Raw genomic sequence first — 23,359 nt, forward strand, 5'->3', positions numbered from 1 at the left:
TATCCCATCCCCTGTCATATGGGAATGTGAACTGCAGCCCCACCACAGGTAATCCACATTCTCAAAATATACTGCTCACCTATGTGCCCAGGTGCCCCAACACATAGGTGGTCTGTTCCCTTACAAGAATGCAAATGGGATTTCTTTGCTTTCATGTCTTCTCTGCTTGAGAGGCCACCACACACATGAAATGGGGAGAGAGGGGCTGGGGCTCAGGGAAGGGGAGGTGGGGGTGGCCAGGTGAAGCCTGCAGAAAGGGTAAGAAGTGTCTATGACGAGATAAACAGTGATCACTTCCTAACAGCTTAGACACAGGATACCACTTCTCATGTGAATGTATTTACACTTAAATAATACATCTCTGCGACTAAAGGCAAGGACTAATCAAAAGCTGCCATTTCAGCTGTGCACTGCAAAAGTAAGCCTCCCTCAAAAATGAAATTCTAGAGGAGAGTGATATGCTTTGATTTATAGGTTACTTTTTAAATTAGTGGTGGGGGAGTTCTCCCAGTAGCCCTTGAGAAGGTCTCTGTTTATTTGAGGAGCTCACAGGAGCACAGCCACAGCACAGACTCCTGTTCAGCCCCATAGCCCACATGGAGCTCAATCTACTCTATCAGTATTTATTTACCTTTAAATACAAAAGGAAGGCTATCCAAACAAAAGTTGAGAGTGTCCAGCAGATAATTAAGTAGGGTAATGCACAAATCTATTTAGATAAGAGCGAGCATATTGGTACAATCAAAAGGCAGGTCACAGTCCATAATCCATTCTCTGTATAAACAAGCTCCACCAGTGCCCCCCACACCAGGATTGCACTTAGGGGTAAAACCCTCTCCCTCCTGAAACCCTTACTGGTGCAGGATTTTGGAAGTGCATGGGCAAGGACACTGCATTTGGGCTGCTGAATGCATGTCTTTGCTGGTGTTCAGCACTGGCTGAACAACTCCAGGCTTTGGCCCACTCCCCACTGCGTCATCCTGAGTGTTCAATCCCCTGGAGCCCTGGCCAATGGCCATCCATGGAGCATCCTCATGGAGCTGTCACTGCTGGAAGCATGCAGGAGGGTACCAGCAGGCATCATAGAGCTCAAGCAACTTTTGGCTCAAGTGTTGTAATGAAATCACAGCTTACCTGTTTTTATTGTTCTCTGTATACCTGCTCTGTTTTCCTGTACATAAATTATTCTTCACTTCCTTCCTGAAAGAGCTATTATTTAACAGCATACCTGGCATTAACTATTGTATCACATTCCCCAGAGATCCATTAGAGCAATGATAGAGTGCAACACCAACATAAAAATACATGCACAAACACTCCCTGAACTAAGCCCTTCCAATGCAGCCCTTTCAAACATAAGAGGCAATATAAATAGAAGAGATTATAAACCTAACCAGGACATGGTACAGTGTGGACAGATCACTTCTTCCCATTTACAAAATTAAAATACATGGGCTATAATTAATTATTGTTCTGCTTGTTCTGGACATATCTAACTGTGAATGGTCAAAGAGGGATATTGCTTGGATTTCTCCACAGTTATCAAGAGGTCAGGCAAGGCTTGCTTTGGATTCTCTCTGTCTCTTGAAACCTGCTTTTATTTAATCATAATTCAATTATCTGAAGCAGCCCTCTCACCTACACCAAAGGAGAAAGGCTGGATTTGGGCTTGAAAACTGTCCTTCCTAGTATTTCAAAGTAGACATATCTCCTCACCTATGGACATTTTTCCACACAAAAAAGTCTACTAAAATAATCATGCCAAACCTTGGCTGATCTGAAGTAATACACCAGCTATACAACACACTTAAAATGGATGCTTTATTTTATAGACATCCTTTTTTAGATTCCAATCTCATTTCAGCCTCTGCCCCCAAAGCAGCTTTCAGTGGATGATTCCTCCACCCTAAGAAAGTTACACCGACTTCCAATACCCACACGAAATCACTGGTCTCTGATTAGGAATTCAACTGAATTAGTATTATAATGAGCCCCAGAAAGCTGCCTATAAGCATGGATTTATCTAACTAAGGCCACACTGTCTGGAGATTAGTGAACAAAGTATTCCCCCAACCCCACGGTGCCGGGGAACCCCCACTGCCGCGGGTGGCAGAGGGCTGACAGCAGAGGATGCAGCACCCCTGGATCCCAGAAAGGAGCTGCCAGCAGGCAGTGAGGAGCCTGCTGCTCACTGAACCTCCTCCCAGGACATGAATGCTTGCTCATAGGGAAAATACAAGTTGTTATCTCAAGTGTCTTTTGCTTCTGCTGTCCTTACCACCAAGGAAGTGGGTGGGAAGAAGTCACACCACCACCTTCTAAGACAACAGAGCAAACAAGAAGTTCCCCTTTTCTGAGGCAGCAGGCTTTAGGCTTCTCTTAAGGCTTTAGGTGCAATCCCGCTCTAATCAGCTCCAGCAGAAGCTACGGCATAGAGGTGTCTACAGCAGCAGTAACACTGCTCTGGAGCAAAGCGTGCAAGCAGAAAACAAAAACAGATATACAAAGCCAAAATTTGCATCAGTCCAGGAAACCTTCACACGTATCAACCACCACAGACAAGCCATGAATTGTGGGCTGTACAACTTCTCTCCACTTCAGCTCCTGCTTCACCTTCTCCAAGCACCTCCAGAACAAAGTGTAATCCTGTCCTGAGGGAAGGTGATGCATGAAACACAAGGTTGGTGGAACAATATCCACTTTACACCTGAGGGGAAGATGCCCAAATGGCCTGGACAGGCCACCTGCCACCAGACATGCAGTTTGTATTGTTTGCTCTTCACAGATTTTGACTTCACAAAATGAGGTTGAGTCCAACATTTACTTAAAGCAACAGAAACTTCTCCTGATTTACACCTTTTTAGCCAGAGGAGAGGACTAGTTAATGCAGAGCTGCCTTGGACAGAAGGGGAAGTCAGTGGCTCCTCTCCAAAACTCCGGAGGCAAAAGTCCGACAACAAGCCCTGGCTGGGTGATAAAAGGGAAAACAATGCAAAGCCGCAGGGAAGTTGACACAGAAGCCCAACAAAGTGCTCTCCCAGGGACAGGGGCACTGACCTGGGACCTGCCAAGGTCTCGCCTACAGCTAGGCCTTGGCCAGGTCACTTCCCAATTCTGAGAATCAGAGAATTTAACATCTCTGACTTCCCCCATAACAAACTGAAAAATTTAACATCGCAAAGATGAGGTTTTGGTTTCTCCTAGGTAATTTCTGTGGCCTGCCACTGCCTGGGGGTAAATGTTAGCCCAGTCATACTTCCCTTACAGCAAATGAAGATTCTCACCCCTTTTCAGTCCCAAATGCAGAGCCAGGTGTTCCAAAATACAAGTCAAAACACAGTTAGGAAAGGCTAAGGGAAAAACTAGAGAAGCAGGAATCCCAAATGGGTTTTGCCTGGAGGCAAGGGGCAAAAGCAGTGAGATGCAGTAACTTTAACAACATAATTTTACAAGATTAAGAAGAAATAGGTCACCCTGTCACTACAGAGATTGGGTGGGATTAGTTTAATACCAGTTTGCCCAAATAAAGGTCAAAACCAGCTCCTCTGAACAACAAAGTTTTGAGGGTTTGGCTATTAGCAAGCTGGTTTCTCAGATCCTACTTGTGTACTTGTCTAGGTGGGTCTGAAGACAAGACAGATGCCAACCAAGAGAGTCCAGGACAAGGGAGTTTGCAGTGGCTCTGAGAGGCAGATTTCCAAGCCATGGATTTAAAAGTTAAGGTTGCATGGGCTTGTCTGGATTTGCAGAGTGAATCTGCCAAACACTTCAATGCCTATATTTGTAGCACAGCCCAAGATCTGCGTACGATCCAACTGGAGGTTCCCACATTGTGCTTACAGGATGGCACCAAGCAGCAGGTCTCTGCAGCATGCCATGAGGCCAAAGCTCCTCAAAGAGCAGTCCTTGGAGGAAATCCAAAAACAGAGCATACCACAGCATCATACTTGCTGTGCTGTCTTAGCCCTTGGCCTATGGTGATTCGTCTTTGTCTTCAACCTCTGACATTTTCCACCACCATTCATGCAGACACATTACTAGGATTCACAGACTAATACACCCACCATGGATCAATCACCACAGGCCAAACCCACCTAAGACACTATCCTGGATCAAAGGAAAGGGAGGCCACATCTAAAAGAAGACTACAAAAATTCAGAATAGCACCAGGAACAGCCTCAGATGGAAAAAATGAAACATGGAAGAGCTTGTTTCCCTCTTAAATACTCCACAAGTCACTTTGAGCTGTAGCTTGCACCTTTATTTTTGTCAGAAAGGAGCAGTCCTTACTCAATATGAATACTCTTGACCAGCCATTCCAAATGTTCAGCTGGGTTTGAAGTCACCAGTTGCATGACTCTGTCCCCAGTTCCATACTTTCAGTGCCTGCCTCCCTGCCCCAGCACCCCCCACAGCAGGGGCTGATCAGAACCTGCCCCAGACCCAGGTCACTCAGAAACTCCCTCTCATTGTCTCTGCAGTCACTCCAGCTCACTCGGCCCGAACAGGCGCTCGGTCTGCATCAGCATCCCTGGCTTCAATGCCTGGAATTAGACTCTGCAGATTAGGCAATGTGCTGAGGCTTATCTCTGTGTCTAATCACTAATAAAGTTGCAACCTGGTGCATTTGTACTGTATTAGGTCTTGCTCAACAACACGGACTTTAAAGGTCATCTGCCTCCTCCAATCCCTGCCAGGGTTACTGCAGCGGGTCCCGGTGGGTCCCGGTGGGTCCCACTCCCTCTGACCGGCCACCACCAGCAGAAATCCAATTACGGGCACAATGGTCCCAGCCCAGCAAGGCTCCCGGGCCCCTCAGCCCTCCCGCCCCAGCGCCCTCTCCACAATGCCGGCTTTTGTCTCAGCCTCGCTATTGTTTGGGATTCTCTCACATCCCTGGACACGGGATAAAGAGCCGCGTTTGGAGGGATGTTTATGAATGAGGTCTCCAAGCACAGGGGTGCAGCAACACAGGGCTTGACCGTGGACAAAAAAGGTCATGGTTTATAAAAGCCACGTTGAAGAGAAATCATTAAAGATGTAATATGCAATAGCCAGGGACAAAAAGTTACGGGCAAACAGAAAATAAGAAGTAAAATCCCAGTCCTTTCAAAGCCAAGGAAAGTTTTGCCACAGACCTCAGTGTAGTCAAGGTGTCTCCCAAAATATCTATACTAATAAAATACCTAGCAGATTCCATTGCTTTAGGGCACAGTTTTGAAAAGATTTTACATTGTGTTGATTTCCAAAGCAGGAAAAAAAATATTTTGATTTAATGCTTTCTGATTAAAAATGTAGCAGGTAATGGCAGTAAACAGTAAAATATGGGCCAAAGAAACTAGGTGGAAAATATCAGCTAATAAAAATCTAAATCATCCTCCTAGTGTCAGAGAAAATACTCTATTCTGATCTTGAGCTGGTGTAATGAATATGCTACACTAAATTCATCAAGAGGAAAGACCTACACCTCTTTAAGAGGTGTAGGAGTTACAAGGGTCTTCACAACTAACAACATACAAGACCAGGTCAGTTCTGCAATGCAAATCTCTCAGAGTTCAGGCAAAGTTAAGCAAAACTTCTGAAACACCTTCAGCACAACAGCTCCATGAGTCTTGCTAGCAGCCAAAAGCCACCTTCCCTCACACATCCAGGCCTGCCAGGGACAAAGCCACCCGCAAACCCCATCCATCAGATGGCAAAGCGCCTCTTTGTGAGGCTCTGCTGAGCAGAGGAAGATAGTAATATTGTGAAACCTTTCTGGACTACAAAGAGTAGAGGCAGACATATAATTGCATTCAATGAAACATCATATGGTAATGAGCAGCAATGGAATAGCCAAGTATAAATCTCCCATTCAGTAGAGTGTCACATGTATAAATCTATTTACCAAGGATTACTCTGTAGCTCCTACCATAATAAATCTTCAGGAAAATGCCTTATGCACCACTAACAGAGCAAGAATTTGGAAAAGCAGGCAGGCTATTCTTCATAAGGAGTACTGGTAACCAGCCAACCTGAGAGTTTGTCAAAAAGATATTAATTGTGCTCTCCTTATTTGGTGTGTTTGGGTGCTTGGGAGGATAAAGTTGATTTTTTTTCTTCATTTTTTTTTTAAATGCAAGAACATCAATACACATAGACCGTAGTACTAAGCTGAAGTCAAGGGGTACAAACCAAAAAAAAAACAGTACTAAGACAAAATTCAGAGCCAATGTCCACTCACTGAAGGAACTACAAAGGCTCCTTTGATTTTACATGATGTACCACACTGCAATTCATAGGATCATAGAATTATTAAATAATTTAAGTTGGAAAAGATCCTCAAATATCATTGAGTTCAAGCATTAACCCAGCACTGCCAAGTCCACCACTAAACCTTATTCCCAGCTGCCACATCTACACGTCTTTTAAGTATCTCCAGGGATGCCACCTTTACCACTTCCTTGGGCAGCCTGTTCCAGCGCCTGACAACCCTTTTGCCGAAGAAATCTTTCCTAATATCCAAACTCAACCTCTTCTGGTATAACTTGAGTCCATTTCCTCATGTCCTATTCCTTGTTGTCTAGGAGAAGTGACCAGCCTCCACCTTGTTCCAACCTCCTTTCAGGTAGCTGTAGAGAGCAATAAGGTCTCCCCTGAGCCTCCTCTTCCCCAGGTCCCTCAGCTACTCCTCATCAGACTGAATGGTATTCTGGCCTAGTTACTCCTCAATGGAAATGTTTTATATAGGTTAATCCCAGATAAATAACTGTTTTCTTGCATTATCTAGATCTTCCACTACACATTATGGGGTGTATTAGAAAGATTAAGCACTGTACAGTCAACTAAGAGCCTCTCTACAGGATGCTCCTGCCCCCAGCTCTGCAAGGATGCCACGTCACATGCTGAAATACCCCGTGTATCTGCATGACTTGCCAAAACCTCTTGCTAATCACCTGCGGTTTCTATCTGTAGCCATGTGCAAACAGCGTTTCAGGAAAGCCTTTGTTCTGTGCTGAAGAGCTAAGGCTAAGCTGCGCTCCAGAAGTAGCCAGATAAGGAAGAAGTCACATGCCAATATAGCATTTAATACACCAGAATCAGATGAAAACAGTCCGGTCATAAGGAACAGGCAACTGCTTTAATGGCACTTGATTCAGTGACACTGACTTCAGCTCTGAAGTGCAGCAACACACTGAACACAATTTCACAAAAGAAAGACATGGACCTGTTGGAGCAGGTGCAGACGAGAGACACAGAAATGATCAGAGGGCTGAAACATCTCTCCAAGAGGAAAAGCTGAGACTTGAGGTTGTTTAGCCTGGAGAAGAAAAGGCTCCTGGGAGACCTCATTGTGGCCTTTAGTATTTAAAGGGGGATTATAAGACAGACGGGACAAAATTTTTATTAGGGCCTTTTTGGATACAACAAGGGATAATGGTAATGGTTTTAAATTAAAAGAGGGTAGATTTAGGTTAGATCTAAGGAAGACATTTTTTACAATGAGGGTGGTAAAACACTGCCACGGGTTGCCCAGAGAGGTGGTGGATGCCCCATCCCTAGAAATGTCAGCTTGGATGGAGCTTTGAGCAACCTGATGTGATTGAAGTTGTCCCTGCTTATTGCAGGGGATGGATTAGATGACCTCTAAAGGTCCCTTCCAACCCAGACTATTCTATGATTCTATGAGACCAGAAATGCTGCTGATTCTAACAAACACATCATGAAGATCACCACCTCCACATCTAGAACTTTACAGACTCTTTGCTGGGATCCTCACTGGTCTCCAGTCCATGCAAAAGCAGCGAGATTTGGGAGCAGTTTTTTCAGGTTAGGGGTGTGAAAGCATTATGTGAAATGTGTGCTTGCATATACTTATCCCACTGCTAAAGAGGGACTTATCCCTCTAGAGCTGTCTTTAAAGCATGTGTCACCGAACACTGAACTCACACACAAAAAATTTGTAACATTTATCTACAATCCACACGGTGCTCATGTTGCAGAACATCCTACTACATAAATATGTAGAAATAATGCAGACATTCTGGGATGAACATCTGAAGAAGCTGCTAAGGAAAAATCTGTGTGTGCCTATTGCAGTGTTTGATCCCACCTACTTTGCAAGGCATTTTTCACAGGCATCACTCTCACTGCCCTTTGACACGGGCAATTATCTGCTCCCAATCCTTCTGACCTCACATTCCTTACCCACCTGCAACTTCCATGTAAAGATAACAGAATTTTGAATTCACATTAACTAAGTCTCTTTGTTCTGGGCAAGGAATCATAATGCCCAATCTGATTTCATTCCAGTACAGGATTAGTTTCAATCTCTGCTGCTGTAGAACAAAAAGGCAAGCAAGAAATTATCACCAAATAATTACAATGCTTTATGCTTTACAAAGGACACCCAGAGGTTTGCAAAATAACCCAACCCCTTTTCTGGAATGAATCTGCAGTAAATTTCTGAGCATGCCTCAGACACACTTAGGAAGCCTACAGAGTCCTGCAGAGAAGGCCCAGGACTGAGGGTCAGAAGATGAAAGCTCTGCTGCCTGCTCTCTGCATGCTTAGGCTAGTCAACATCCAAACTATAAAAAAAGGGGAATAATGCTACTTCTCAGGCTTATAAATATGCTATGAGGCCAAACTCATTAGCGTTTACAAAGCACTCCTAGACTCCTTGTCTGGAAGGAGTTATACAACCATAAAGTATTATTCATGCTGTTCTAAGGCAGAAAAGTACGTATTACTGCAAATCCAGCAGTAGCTCTTCATGCACCATTAGGGTTTACTACACTGTCTTAATCTAATCATCAGCATTTCAGAACCCAGATCTGTCATACAAAACATACAGATCAGAATTCATCATTGAATAACCAACTGGGTCAACAATATACAGCACAGGACACACATGCCCTTTTTTCCTCATATCACACATCTACAACTGAACCATTTGCATTTTCAAAACCTCAGCATTATTGGTTTTCCTGCCATATTGCATCATGTCTAGTCAGGATTTTAACAGGTTCAAAACTCAGATTCTAGATCTGTTGGCACATTTTTAAAAAGCTGATATGGGAAGGAGTGCAACAGTTAGGGTCTACACCTCTTCCAGCATTTATCAAGGAAACCAGTTCCTTCAGGCAACTTTTTGTGCCCATTATTATTCTGAGATCTCCTTTGCTTGTAATTCTGAAAATGTATTCATAACTAGTGGTACACTTGCTTTTGACTTGCTGATCAAAATACAATCTTTATAGCTCCAGGCACCATCATCAATGCTGAGCTGGAGGGAGTTCAACCCAGTTCAACGAAATCAGCTGTTAAAAATAACAGCTAGCTCCCAAACCACCTCTTTGCAGTGATTGACTCCATTCCCTCCTTCGGCTGCTGCCACATCCCTTTGTAGTGGTCTTCAACCCCATCTTGAGCTAGGCAGGCAGCTCTTGCTGCCCACTCCTCACACACTGAGACCATCTCCCCCCAGCTCAGCCTAAGGGCTGCATTAGAGGTTCATCTGAGCTCGACAGAAGTTCTCCCCCCAGCTGCCCCCTTGCTCCCTACCTTCCTGAAGCAGCTCCAGGAAGTCAGCACCTCCATGGCTCCCCACGCTAGGACACATACTCCATGCTGCCCAGCCCTTCCCTCCAGCTCTACAGATGTTGTTTTCAACAGAAGAAACCTGTCCCTTTGTGCATAACACAGTTTTGGTTTAAATCCAGATATGGAACCTCTCCTTTAAAAAAAAAGAAGATCAAATTCAAATATCGCCAACCTTGAACATAACAGAGTCAGAGAGTTTTACTTTTTAGACAACATTCCTTTTACAGGGGCAATTCCAAGGCTTTCCCAAAAATATTGTGTTTCCTTCACTTTGAACTGCCAAATAAAAAAAAATTTTAAAGGACAGTCCTGTAATTTTTATCCAAATAACACAGATTGGACCACAGGACAGCAGATCTTCCGCTGGAAACCTTCTCTGTCCAACCTTGCCAAAATGCTGTAACAAGAAGAAAGAAAAAATAGAAGCCTTTCCAACAACTGCATCAGCTGCTGTTTACATGATCCATTCCTCTTTTTGCAGGTCTCTGAGCAGACTTGTCTCCACAGATGTGGGATCAGAAAACTTGTTGGACCTATGCTGTTATGGATAGAGGGCATTTACAGTCTGGAGCAATGCTTTCTCAAGAACACAGCCCCATGGCCAAGAAAATTAGCTAGTCACCTCAGCCATTTCCAAGAGTGAAGCCTGCATCACTCTCAGAACATTTAATACTCTGAAAATGCTGAGCACCTGTGCTTTGAACAGAAAATGCCCTTCAGTATCGCTGGTGGACCCACAAAGACACAGATGCTCTGGATCACTTGCCACTGTGCAAGCTCTTGACCTGCTGCTACAGAGCCAAAGCAGGACTCTGACCTGCACATGCCACCTCTACCAACACTCCTGCCCTCAGCTCTCACTTGTGTTAAGCAGCAGATGCTACTGAGTTACAAAATGCTCCCTTATTTCTTGGGAAAAAAAAAAACTCACAACAACAAAACACACCAAAGTGAACAAAAACATAGCTTTACTTTTAAGCACAGATTAAACAACATAGGCGTTCAGAGGGCTGTATTTTAAAAGAACAAATTTCCAGAGGAACTTAATTATGTTCCTAGGGTTAACAGAAGGATTTGTGTGATCCAGTTTCTCTCCCTTACTGCGCTGCAAGTGAGGAGTGCGACTGAATACAACACTTCACTTAACCCCATAGGATCTGCACCCACCATTTTGAATGATTAGAGAGCATTCATTCGGGATGATCCTTTCTCTTCCCCTCTCTGCTGTTTAGCTTTACATTGAGAAAATATTTAGTGTATAAGGCAAACAACAAACAGGAATAAAATTAGTCCTTTCAAACTGAGACGTTGTTTAACTTAAGTAATTGAAAAGAGAGAAAGCAGAAGCTCACGATGCATGGCTAGTGGCAAAGTCATAAAATGTCACTTTTTTGAGATTCATACTCCAGTAATTATCTTTATACAAAGAACAGTGACTCATAAATCTGTTTTTTCATTAAAAATTCGCACAAAAAAGTCCGAAATAAAAGAGGTCCCCTCCCCTTCTTTTCTTGGTCAACTTGAGACTGAAACATGGTCTTTATGAGCTGTGGGAGTGGAAAGTCATTAGGGCTTCAATTCCAAACGAAAATTAAGGCTTTTAACTTCCCATACTACTGACACTGACAACCTTTCATACATAATTGCCTAGGAAGAGTTACTGCGGTCTTGTCACCCTCCTAACGTGTCAGTGATACGCCGACAAATAGATCCTCCCTCCCAATTCCACCACGCAAATGGAAATAAAAGCCCATGTGGTTAAGAAACTCTGAGTTCACACCCAAGAGTGACTTTGATGACTTTTCAGTCAGGACTCCTTAGGAGTTACCGAATTACCAGCACCAGAAATAAAGCAACCAAGGGATCAGGTAAGAATTTAACTGGAAAGAGGAAGGGTGCCTTCAGCAATTACAGCAAAGACACCACTGCTTTGCAGTGACACGGGGAGCAACGTGACAAGAAGGACCATTCTGCCTCACAGCCGTGATTCTTCACCTCAGCCAAAACTGCACTAGGCTGACAATAAACTTCATTTTAAATACACATATATAACATGATACTCAACTGGGCAACATAGATGGGATGAGCTGAAATAACAAATGCTGTGCCCACTCTCTGAAAGATATCAAGGTAACATGTTGCTGTCACAGCAGCAGCATCTTCTTTCTGCACTTGTCTGTGTCTGTAGAGAGGCAAACACTGCTTTTTATCTAATTTTGCTCATCTTCTCATTTTGGAGAATTATTATTTGACAAGTTTCTGGTTTATTACAGTTGGCTGGAGACTGACCACACTTCATCATCCTGTGGTTCCAAGAAGTATATACAATACAGAGGGAAGCAACCCAACATGTAAAGTGCTTTTATCCCAGTAAAGCTGAAACAGGATTTGAAGCAACTCCAAAACTGGGAATTAGCAATGTGTGGAGTTACTATAAAGACTTCTCCTTCCTTGCTAGTTCAGTATACCTCAAAACCTGTTTGTTATCACTGGTATCATAGCAATGGTCAGAGGCCCCATTTGAGGTAAGGGTCTAATTCTGTTGAGCACTGTATGAGCATGTTATCAATGACCCAACAAACCACAAAAAACTTGGAGAAGACAAAGGAAATATATTATCCTGGTTGCATAAAAGGACAATCACAAATCACATAATTTAGCTAAGACTACATCAGAAAGCTATGTAACAATGTGACAGCACTCCAAATCTGAGTCCCAGTTCAGTGCTCTAACTTGCAGAACCATCCATCCTTTTGTTATTTTAAAGCTTACATCTAAAACAATATAGCCTTAACTGACATCATAAAAAGAGGACTGCATTTTGTTACAAGAGGTCAGGAGACAAGCATGGGAGACTTCCAAATAAACTGCTCAGAATCCAGGAAGCAAACAGCTGCACCAAAACCTCGAGAAGAACAACTTTCAGAAGATGGTTGAATACAGTCACACACATGCAGCTGCATCCACATGGCCTGGAAAACAGAGCTGCAAAAATCGTGATTGCTCCTGAGGTGGAAACTGCAGCCACTCCAGAAGAGAAGATCTCCACAAACAAGGCATATAATATCATGCTTCAGGACATCAAAGAGGAATAAACACATAGGCTTAAAAAATGGATACCTATTTTTAAAAGGTGCTAAATGACAAAAAAGGAAAACACTCTAAATGTTATCAGAATCAAAATATGGAAAGGCTGCTGCACTGACTGAAATACTCAACTGGTTTGTAGCCTCAAAAATAAACATCACGGAGAAATGAATGAATAATTGAAATAAAGCAAGCAAATGCAGAGGTATTTGTAACAGCAAAGGACAGGTGTATCAGCAGTTTGACCAGGAGTGAATGACTGACTCACTCCCATGCTGGGTTTCAGCTACAATTAGGAAAATGAACAAGGGAACATTTTATCAGAGTTTTTCACAATGTGCCATCACTGTGCAATGCACGAGCCGCTGGTGAAGATCATATAACCTATAACTATGTATCACATTCAACAGCAAACAAGCTTTTAACTCAGTGGAAAGGGATTAAAAGCTCCATAGATCCAAAGCATAGATCAAAGTTATATTCAGCTGCTGGGAAATAGATAAATATGAGACTGCAAATCCCAGTAAGGGAGATAAGACAAGGAAACCAAGAAGACAAAAGAATACTGTGCATCACAATAGCCCTTTATGGCTGTACATAAAAATAAGATTTTCTTAACACCTTTGTTAGGAGCTGGAAAAGATTCAGCATCAACCAAAATTAGTTATTTTTAATTACTGATACTCTGTTAGCATCTGACGATGTTACTCTGGCAGAAAACAGTAGACTTTTAAGTAGATTGTCCTGGAGCCGATTCTATTAGATCCTACTAAAAAGAAGAATTCTGGGGGGGTGGAACAGTGAAAACATCAACATGAAAATGGTAAATTCCTGCATGTATATAACCAGCAGTAGTCCTCTGACAACACAAAAATCAAGCAGAACATTGCCTAAACAGGACAGATTACTTCCCTTGGAGAGTAAAGACACTCTGGATTTCCTTTGAAAAAAATACCAAAGCAAGTGTAAAGAGTCCAAGTCTCAATTTCATTCAAGTCCAACAGTGTTCCACAGTAACTTCACTGGTCACTGAGATGGACCACACCACTGAACAGTGCACAGCCTGATGATGGGAGCACAGTGTCACAGAAGTGGCATTGAAAGGACAAGGCAATATCAGTAAGTGTCACAGAGTGAGAGAAATGTACCTTAGCAAGTAAAAAACTGCAGATGAAAGATAGATGCCAGCCCTCCAGAGACTGCTTAGCTTAATCAAAAGTCAGAAACCAGGAAACTTGCATTTGTGATGCACAGCAACCTGTCTTCAGATGATCCAGGATGGAAGATGTGGAGAAGAACAAACAAAATCTAGTCAGTCCCACTAGATCAGAGACTGACAGCAAGCCTCCTCCTGCTATTTCCATAGAAATATTACGCTTTGGGGACTGGAAATGCTGTAAATCTTTTTTCTTCTTTTTAAAACAATGGTTTGGTTTTGCTGCTCTGCTTTGAGTATTCCTTTTGCCCGCTCCTTTCCTCTTCATGGCTCTTCTACAGCATAAGGACAGAGAAGCAGCTGCTCTGCAGCCTTCCCCATTACACCTGGGGGCTCTCATTGTCCTGGGAATGCAGGGACAGGTGTCAAACTCCCAGACACAGACGGTTTGATGGTTTGATCTTACTGTCCTGGAAATGGTTTGAAAGAGCAGCTAAGTATCTCCTCTTGCTTCCTACTCTGAGCCCTACTCCACCCATTTGTTCCTCACACTTCATCATTCATCTCCCACAGACATTCAGATGCCACTGACCTTCTTATACATGAATGAAGCCCCAGCAGCAGAGGAGCTTGGGATCAAATGGGGGAAAAGGCAGCAGCATGCAGTCCTGAGTGTCACTGCACAGAGCCGGGGGATGCAGCAAAGTCTGAAGGGCTTTTCAGAGCACTCCAGCTTTGATTGAACTAATTCTGCCAGCAAGCCAGCGTTGACACAACCACAGAAGACAGCTAGCGTGTCACCCTGTGACTGCAGTGTGCAGCTGGCCAAAGCCCTGATGCCATAAGCCCGACACTCACTGACGGTGCTCCCTCTACTGCAGACAGCCCTCCCACCACAGGCACCCCAGGCAAACAGGAGACATCCCATCCTACAAGCCCATAGGAGAGCCCAGGCAGACAATGAGATAACTCACATCAGATTTAGGACTGCTTCAATCTCACTGCAAGATCCATGAAGTCTCAAACCCAGTCAAAACTAACCTGTAACCTACTTCACAAGGACTTGAGGTCACAAAGACCCTTTACAGAAGAGTCTCCGAGCAAGGTGAACACGTGGCACCACCCACCACCTTGGAGACATAAGTCAGAACAAGCAATGAGTTCCCTGAGAGGGGCAAAATAGCAAGGCAAGAGACAATTTAAGGGAAGGAAGGATATATATACCTGTATGTTCAGGGGCTAAAGTAACCTGGCATAAACGGTCCTGACCCAGACATGAGTCACTAGAAAAGTGTTTGAAATAACCTGCACAGCAGCCTTCAATTGCCATGGTGATAAATGTTTCCTAATGCCTAAGAGCAGCTGAGTCCTGAACTCCATGCACCTCATTCACTAACAAAAGCTTTCATTATGCTGGAAAAAAAAAAAATCATGACCAAATTGTGGCCATTTTAAGCCCTCCTCAGATCAAGGGCTGATTTACACACCCTGGTTTCAATGAGGAGTACTGTGCTCACATCACTGCTAATTCAGAAGATGAAGCTGGCTTGCTTTTTGCTTCACAATTCAGCAAGCAAGGGGAAGATAGATTCTCTGAGACAGTGTTACTTTTTCTGCCAGGAGTTATCTATTTGCAGAAGTGGGTCAACTTTCTCTTGGTGGACATGTTCGTGTGCGAGTGCCTAGCAGCGCTGCCTGCGCATTTCTGCCCGCTCCGCGTGCAGAGGAACCTCTGCACATAACTATTTATGGCAGCCAAGTGTTTCATGAATTGCAGCAAGTTAACCACAAGGGGATGATGACATTTGGCGACAGGGCAGGATGAATTCTGGCTGGCAGACAAAAAGTCAGGTTAAAAATACAGAATGCAGAAGCAAACCCAGCCAGCTGCAGCTAATTCGCAGAAAAACTGGATGTGCAGCTCCCAGACCTTCCCTGTTCCAGGCGAGCCATGTTGTGTGTTTTGCAGTGGGATGCATTAAAGCCAGCGTGTGAGTGTGGAAAGAACATCAGCCTTCCGGGTTCAAGCATTTTAGCTGTATTTTAAATGGGCTTAGATGTTTTCCATTTGCCTCACTGATGTATACTAGACATTTTTGCCAGTTTAAGCACCTCACCTCCAGCTCACCTACCATCAGCCATTGTCCATCGTTCTGTTCCCAGAGCATCTCTGAAGGGCAGCCCCAGTACAGAAGGATGCAGCAAGGGCAGCCTGCTGGGACAATATCAGCAGACCCTGCCATGGATATGTCTGTGTGAGATGCAAGCAAGGCCACAGCCATGCCGTGGGACAGATAAAAAGCCCAATGCCTCCCAGGGTACGCCTCTAGTATCCCCAAGGTCACATGGATGCAGTCACCCTTGTCCCCACAAAGTATTAACCCTTCATCTTTCAGATGCAATGCTTCTGTCAGTGTTGGTATTCACACCCCTCATCTCCACACACACAGAGTGTAACACCTACCAGGGCTGCATTTTGGGTTTTCATGCCTGCCACTTCATTAGATCACCATTTGATTCGATCCTCAGCTTTATTTGACAAAATGTCTCCAGAGGACCAAATCATTTACATGTAACCAACACAGTTTACTTCCCTTATTCTGATTGCTTTCAACAAGACTAAGTGGATAATTCCATCAACGGCCCATAGAAAATTGTCTTTTAATCAATACAAGTTTTTTTTCCTTCAACAGGACAGCTGAGAATAAGATATGTCTATAGAATATTGAGAGAGGAAAACAAAATTAGAACACATTGCCATGGAGAATATATTTCCCGATATGGCCCAATTTTAATTTAAGCATCCTGAAGCTTGTTTTCAGGGACACCAGCTACCCTGAAGTTTGGCAGCCAAGCAGGCTGGCACACAGACAGTGCCCCAGCAAGAAGGCAGGAGTAGGCAATGACAAAGATGCCTCAAATGAAACACTCCATGGCAGTCCTTCAAATGAGTGGCCAATGACTACTGGCTACAAGAAACTCAAGCTGTACCTTACCTCAGCATTGACAAGCCAATTAGCAGAACTCATTGAACTTAGAGCAGAGGTGGAAACTGGTGTTTCTCCAGAGGTCTTACATCTATCTAGTGTACCACCCCAGAGCTGATTTCCTGTCTTAATCACAAGGAGTCTGTATGTAACAGCCTACAGCACCAAAAATACCAACACATTAAAAACAGCAGTATTAAAAAAAGAACATTAAAGCCATTTTCAGAGGATGAAAAGTGCTCTTGATATAAGAAAGAAAATAATTGGTCAAGTAACCAAACCTGTGCTTAAGCTTGTCAAGAGCCACTGAGCTCTGAGAGGCCTCCAGCACAGAGAACAGGACTTTTTCTGACCTGGGCTGCCCATGCCATATGGGGACTATAAAGAGGTGACATCTGAGTGCTGCTGAGAAAGTTGGTTTCCTCTCTTTCACCAGATCTAGGACAGGTGCACAGGAAAAGTGGACAGTGGTCATCACAACACCTGGAACAGGGCTGATCTCATCTGGCTTTAGATGGCTGCATATGAACGAGCTGACCAGGCTTCTTCCTCACCAGCAGAGAGAAGGAGCACAACCAGCATACAGTTCTGCTCTCTTCGAAGCAGACATGGTTCACGTAAATCATGACACCAAACTGCCTTTTTCCACACGGATAAAGGAAGCCCAAGGGAATGCAGCTGTTACAGCCTATATCGGAGATAAATTAAATGGGATCACCCTCATCTTTTGCTTCTGCCCCTGCATATTCTCATCTCAAAGGCCTCATTAATATGCCATAGTAAATAATAAGTATATTGATTATTAATACACTAATAAAAGAAAGTATTTTGGCATAAAGGGTGTGCAAAGAAGAGAAGTAAGTAGAGAGTAGCTGCATTACCAATCAATACCAACCCCCAGGGAACAGCCATTTCTCTCTGCCACCATTTTAACTGCAATATATTGTACCCTCTAGGTAAATATGTGGACATCTACAAGTGGGAATCAATAGAACTAGAGATCTTCCCACCCCCTCACCCAGAGAGACCATTCTTCTTTCACTGGAGAAGACAGCAACAAGACGCCATAGATTAACATCTCTGCTACTACAGGCTCTCTGTTGTACCCACAGCTTTTTTCTGGGCCTCTCTGACCACTTTTTAATTGTTGATGTTCTCAATAAATTATTAAAACAAAACATTTTTTAAAAAAGGTAAAAAAAGATAATTAACACTTCACCCAACTGGAACAAAGTCAGAGACACTGGAAACCACTCAGTCCATTTTGGGAACCTAGAAGGTTCACCTGGAAGGTGAAGTTCTAATGACAACTTCAGTTGATGGGCATGAAATAAAACTAAAGCCTGAAAGCTTTGCCTGTATGCACAGGATTTTGTCCCGGGCACATCACTAGCTGAGTCTGTATGCCTCCAGGCTTGCAGATGGATGAACAGTTGTCCCAGTCAGATCTAGATAAGGCTAAAACCAGTGGAAGCCCTTGCCCTGGCCTCAGGGAGCTTTGAGTCACTCCTCCCAATGTTCCCACATACTTCACAGTCCAGGGACATATCCTGTGGTACCTGAGGGTTTTTTCTTCCCCCAGGCCATGTTAATATCAACATCACCAAATGCACCTGCCTTTATTTTTTTTTTTTTTTTTTTTGTTATTCTCTTTTTTTAAACCTAATTCTGTCAGAAGCCAAGCAGCCACTTCGACAGGGCTGTCTAAATCTGGATGGGCAGAAAGACTGTGTGCACAACAGAGATCCACACCATGCACAAAAAGGAAAGCCAGAGCACTCCCAAGCACACACAGTGGCTGAGTATCAATTTCTGTCCTAGATCTGGGTAGGCTTAGAACTGTGGCATATCAATACAGAGGCAACTGGCCAGTTCCCATCACACAGCTTGGAGGTGCCCCTGTCCCACAGCCCAAGTCCCAGTGCACACAGAGAATGGCCATACCTCTTACTTTCAGAACAAGCAGGATTACATGTCAGCTAATATTAGCCATTTTCACGCTATGTTATACTTATTATCTTATCTTCCATGAGTGAATAATCATCAGCTTCCAAAAGACAACTTGCATAAGTAAATAGACTTCAGAAAAGTGAAGCAAAGGTGGACCACCAGTTGGGTTGAGGTTGTTTTTTATACTTACACCATTTATTCTGAATTCACCTTACAAATCTAGAGTTCATCACCTCACACTGGGGTGGGTCACTGGTCAAATAAATCAAGCCCTGGTTCAACAACTCACTTCCATGGATTGCTGAAGAGAAAATGAGAAACATTTCACCCACTTTTGCCCGCTAAGATTCTATTAAGAATCTACCTTCCGATGAGTGTTTTAACAGCCACCATACTCCTGACTCCTTTAGAAAAGCACTTAACAAGTGAAGCTCAATAGATACCACTAGCAGGGGCGGTATAGTTTTGCATTTTCCAGCTCCCAATTTCAGGACTTTCCAGCTTTTCCGTAAGCAAAAAATGCTCTAGCAAGCAGCTCACAAGTAGCAACCTTGCTCCCACCAGCTGCCCAAGGTTTCTGCTGTGTTCTTACTACAGATGCTAAATTCTGCACTGCATCCCTTTCAGCCACCTCCTCTCCCTATGAAAGCACACTGGGCTGTTCATTTCAGTATTAACTCAGCTGGCCAGGCAGTATCTGTTTCACCCACTGGTTAGTTCTCCAGTGCTTTAAAGACATGAGACAAACAGCAAACCAGACCCAAGCTTACAACCAAACAATGAAGGGCCATGCACTCTCTTTCCTCTGCCTTCCTTCTGTTTTATCCCTGAGGAAAACAACTCACCAAGAAAAGAGTACAAAGCGGCTGAGATCTCGGCTGCACGCGCGGAAGGCAGGGACAGGGGCAGGAGACACGGCAGGATGATCACTGCGGGGCTGCTCCGTGACAGCTCCACCATCCACCTGACTCACTGAAGTGGTTTTTCATGTTCACCTGCTCCTGCCCTGCTCCTCTACACCGTCACAGGCTTAACAGAATTGTTGCTTGGTCCCAGGCAAACACCCCTCCCAGACTTCTTGCTGTCAGTCAAATAAGGGGCCTGATAAGCCCTGCATTTGCATATGTATTGAGAGGCATTTCCAAAGGCACAGTCAGGGAAATGGCCTTGCTGAATACCGATGCTATCTGAGAATGACAACTATTCAAGTCATTTTACAGCTTCACTACCTAAGTGGAGAGATCAGGCTTGTCTACATCTTTACAGGATTATTAGCTTTAAAAGCGCTAATTATATCCGTTGCACCCTCAGAATTGAAGTCGCTCAGGTTCACAGGAAAGAGCTTCAATACTTCCCACAGAGAGCACCTTCCACAGGCACCCCAGAACCAGAAGTCACTAAAACCTAAAGGTCACGTCTGAAATGCTCGAGCCCATACTCCTCCTTCTGATACGGCAAATGAGAAGGGGTGCAAAGGCACACATGGAAACACGTGTGTGCAGCGGCTCTGCCACCCTTCCCTACTCTTACCCTACATAGGGTAGGACATGAGACTTGGATCTCAGTCCCCTCCAAAAGACGCTGCTGGGCACAGTCCCACACACAGCGCTTGAGGAGGGCAATGAGGACCGAGCTCTGCAAGCAGAGACTTTCCTCTTCCTGCTGACAGGGACGATTTTGAATCCCAGGTGAAGTATCCCAGTGTGCCTTCACCCCGGATTTAAAGGACAGCTCTAAGGTATTGGTGATGTTTTGTATACTCAAGAGCCCTGAGTTAACAGATTAATTCAACTGCCTTTGTCCTATTCAGTTACCAATACCTAAAAGGGACATGGTCTAAGGTTCACAAACCAGAACGGTGAAGCCCTTCTGTCCCAAAACAACAACAGCATGCTCAGTATCTGTCATGTGCTCTCCAAGCCTCTGTGGAGAGCAATGCTTTATGAAAATAAGGTCAAGTCACATCAAGAAGCTATCTGCAGATTTACAAACCAGATACTTCTGATTTACACAGCTCTACAAGAGAGAGACTAAAAAAATCCACACCAAATATGTAAAGATGTTTGCTGTACCCTGCACTGTCTGGTGACTGGATCACCCTTGAAACCAGCAATCCCTGACTACTGGGCAAGGTGGCCAGAACTTCTCCAGCTGTGAGTTGAGACACACAGCTGAGGCAACAGGACTGCAAACAGCACATTCATGGATGACCACCTGTGAAATGAGTTGATCAACCCTCCATGCCCTCAGGTCTCTTGGGACATAAAGACTAGCCACAAATCACCAAAAAGAAAAGGACTGCCAAAAGCTCTGGGAGCTGAAAGCATGGTTATCAGGTACAGACATTCACTGCTGACATCAATCAGAGCCAATCTCTGGGGCTTCATTCCCCTCTGTGTGCTTAGAAGAGGGAAAAGGGCACCCCAATCAGAAAATAGTCCTCTCTGGTTGGAAAAGAGGACTAAGAACACTAGAAGTAGTCTTACATACAAGAATTTTTAGATTGCTGCCTGGTTTGATTCCTACTGAACCCTCTTGACCACACTACTCCTTCTAGAAGTAACGTATTTGGTCTTGTTGGTTTTGAAAGATTAAGAAAAATCTCCATTTTAAAGACATTCCAATATTATTTTAATGCCTGATCACTATTAGACAACAGGAGAAACTTTGCTTGAATATGAACTGCCAGAGGAGGCTTGGCACAATTTCATTGTGGAGCTTGTTTCTAACTTCAATGACTAGCCTGAACAAAACTGTGAGTACAGCGTCCCTTCGAGAGCAATCTCTTCTCTACAAACAAAACTCCTCTTTCTGAAGCAGAGACAGGGAAAAGCTGAGTTGCACCTCTCAAAAACTGCTGAGCACTTCACAGCCAGCCTGTCCTGTGGAGCTAACAGGTGATGCTCTGTGGGACAAACCTGCACTTTCATCAGATGCTTCCAAGATTTCATCCCATCCTTATCAATCTTATCAAACTAGCACACAAACAAGCCAAACATAAACCAAAATATTTAAAGGGGGAGAGAAAGAAGAGGAAGAGTGGGAACACAACCAGTGTTTATTTAACCCTGAAAACTCAGGCTGGTTTTTGTCAAAAAAGAAACCCAAACAAACAAACAAAACCTAACACCAACGCTGCTGGAAATAAAAGAGGCTCCAACCCGCAGCCCAGGACGTTGATAACACAGTCAACACACAGATAACACACAGCCCGCACACAGGTGCCCCTCCCCGGCTCCCCGGGGCTGCACTGCCAAAGAGGTCACCAAGGATGGACAGGGTTGGGAATGGTCAGGAGCCCCCTCCCCCGGAGTCCCTCACCCCAGCGCCAAGAGGGACCGGACATGCCGGGGGAGGTGGCGGGGGCCAGCGACGGGGGGCAGGGGAGGGGGCAGGGGCTCACCATTGAGGCCGTTGGGGATGCTCCGGTGGTGGAGGGGCGCGGACAGATCATCCATAGACCTCCGCATGGCCCCGGCCTTGCTGTCGCCGGCCTTGTGGTGGTGGAGGTGGTGGTGATGGTGGTCGGGGCTGCCCGCGCTGCCCGTGCTGGAGGTGCTGCTCCCGTCCCCCACGTCCCTGGTGGCCGAGCCGCCGTTGAGGTTGGTCAGGCTGGCCTGACTGTCGATGGAGCTCCGCGAGCCGGGCCCGCTCCGCTCCTCGTCCAGCATCAGCACCATCTCCTTCAGCTCCACGTTCTCCCGCAGGAGGGTCTCCTGCCTCGCCTCCAGGTCCTTCAGCTTCTGCTGGTACATGCCCACCTCCTTCCACATCACGCTGGCCGTGTGCCTCCCGAAGCGCTGCCATTCCCTTGACAGCTTCTTGCCTTTTTGCCGGTCGTCGTCCAAGAAGCAGCAGAGCTCCCGCAGCTCCTGGTTGTCGTCCTGCAACTTCTGGTTCACCTCCTTCAGCCCGCGGATCTCGTGCAGGTGGAGCTGCAGCCGCCGGTTCACGTCTTTCATCAAGTTGCCGTGTTCCACCATTAAGTTCATCTTTTCATTCTCCACTTTCCTCAGTCTTTTCACCAGCTCTTCCTTGCTCCATCTCAGCATCTCCTCTTCCGAAATTTTGCTCAGGTCTTCTTTAGACCCTTCCAAGGAATTTTTTGCCATCATCTGTGCCTAGGCTGCGTTTGCTCTCACAGGGTAACAAATGGTTCGGGTTGTTCGGATGATTTTGTTCGCCTGATTTCCTAGAACTAAAATTCACTGCAGCATCTCGGGGAAGAAATATTATAGTTCTCCGTTAAGCGTTGGACAAGGAAGAAGAGCAACGCCGGATTGGAAATTCTGCTCCCCCATAGACCCCATAATAATAAAAAGAAAACACAAACCAAAGGAGGAGGGGGAAATGAAATTAAAAAAAGGTGCCCCCCCTGCCCCGGGGGGTGGGGGCGACAGGGAGCCGGGAGCCAAGCGCTGCACTCTCCAAGCGAAGCCTCTGCAGGGATCGGCCAACTTACCTCGGGCAAAACAACTACGCGGCGGCCGCCCCACCGTTCCCGGTCGCTCCGGCCACTTGTTCTCCCGCCCGCCCGCCGCTGCCCGCCGCGGGGACCGCGCACCGCCGCCGCTGCCCCGCTCCGCCGCTGCTC

At 45.0% G+C, this 23,359-nt stretch overlaps 1 protein-coding gene across 1 annotated transcript in view; it reads right to left on the minus strand.

Annotated features, from left to right (window-relative positions):
• Positions 1-23,307, minus strand: part of CCDC85C (coiled-coil domain containing 85C) — a 110,838-nt gene extending 87,531 nt beyond the window's left edge. Inside the window, exon 1 of the mRNA XM_042047638.1 lies at positions 22,169-23,307. Within this exon, the coding sequence (XP_041903572.1) occupies positions 22,169-22,880 (712 nt within the window). The 5' untranslated portion in view covers positions 22,881-23,307. The remainder of the gene's footprint in view (positions 1-22,168) is intronic.
• Positions 23,308-23,359: the final 52 nt, after the last annotated feature.

This window comes from Corvus kubaryi, unplaced genomic scaffold (assembly GCF_017639235.1).
Source record: "Corvus kubaryi isolate FWS band 111438036 unplaced genomic scaffold, C.kubaryi_AGA036_p1.0 66, whole genome shotgun sequence".
NCBI lineage: Eukaryota > Metazoa > Chordata > Aves > Passeriformes > Corvidae > Corvus > Corvus kubaryi.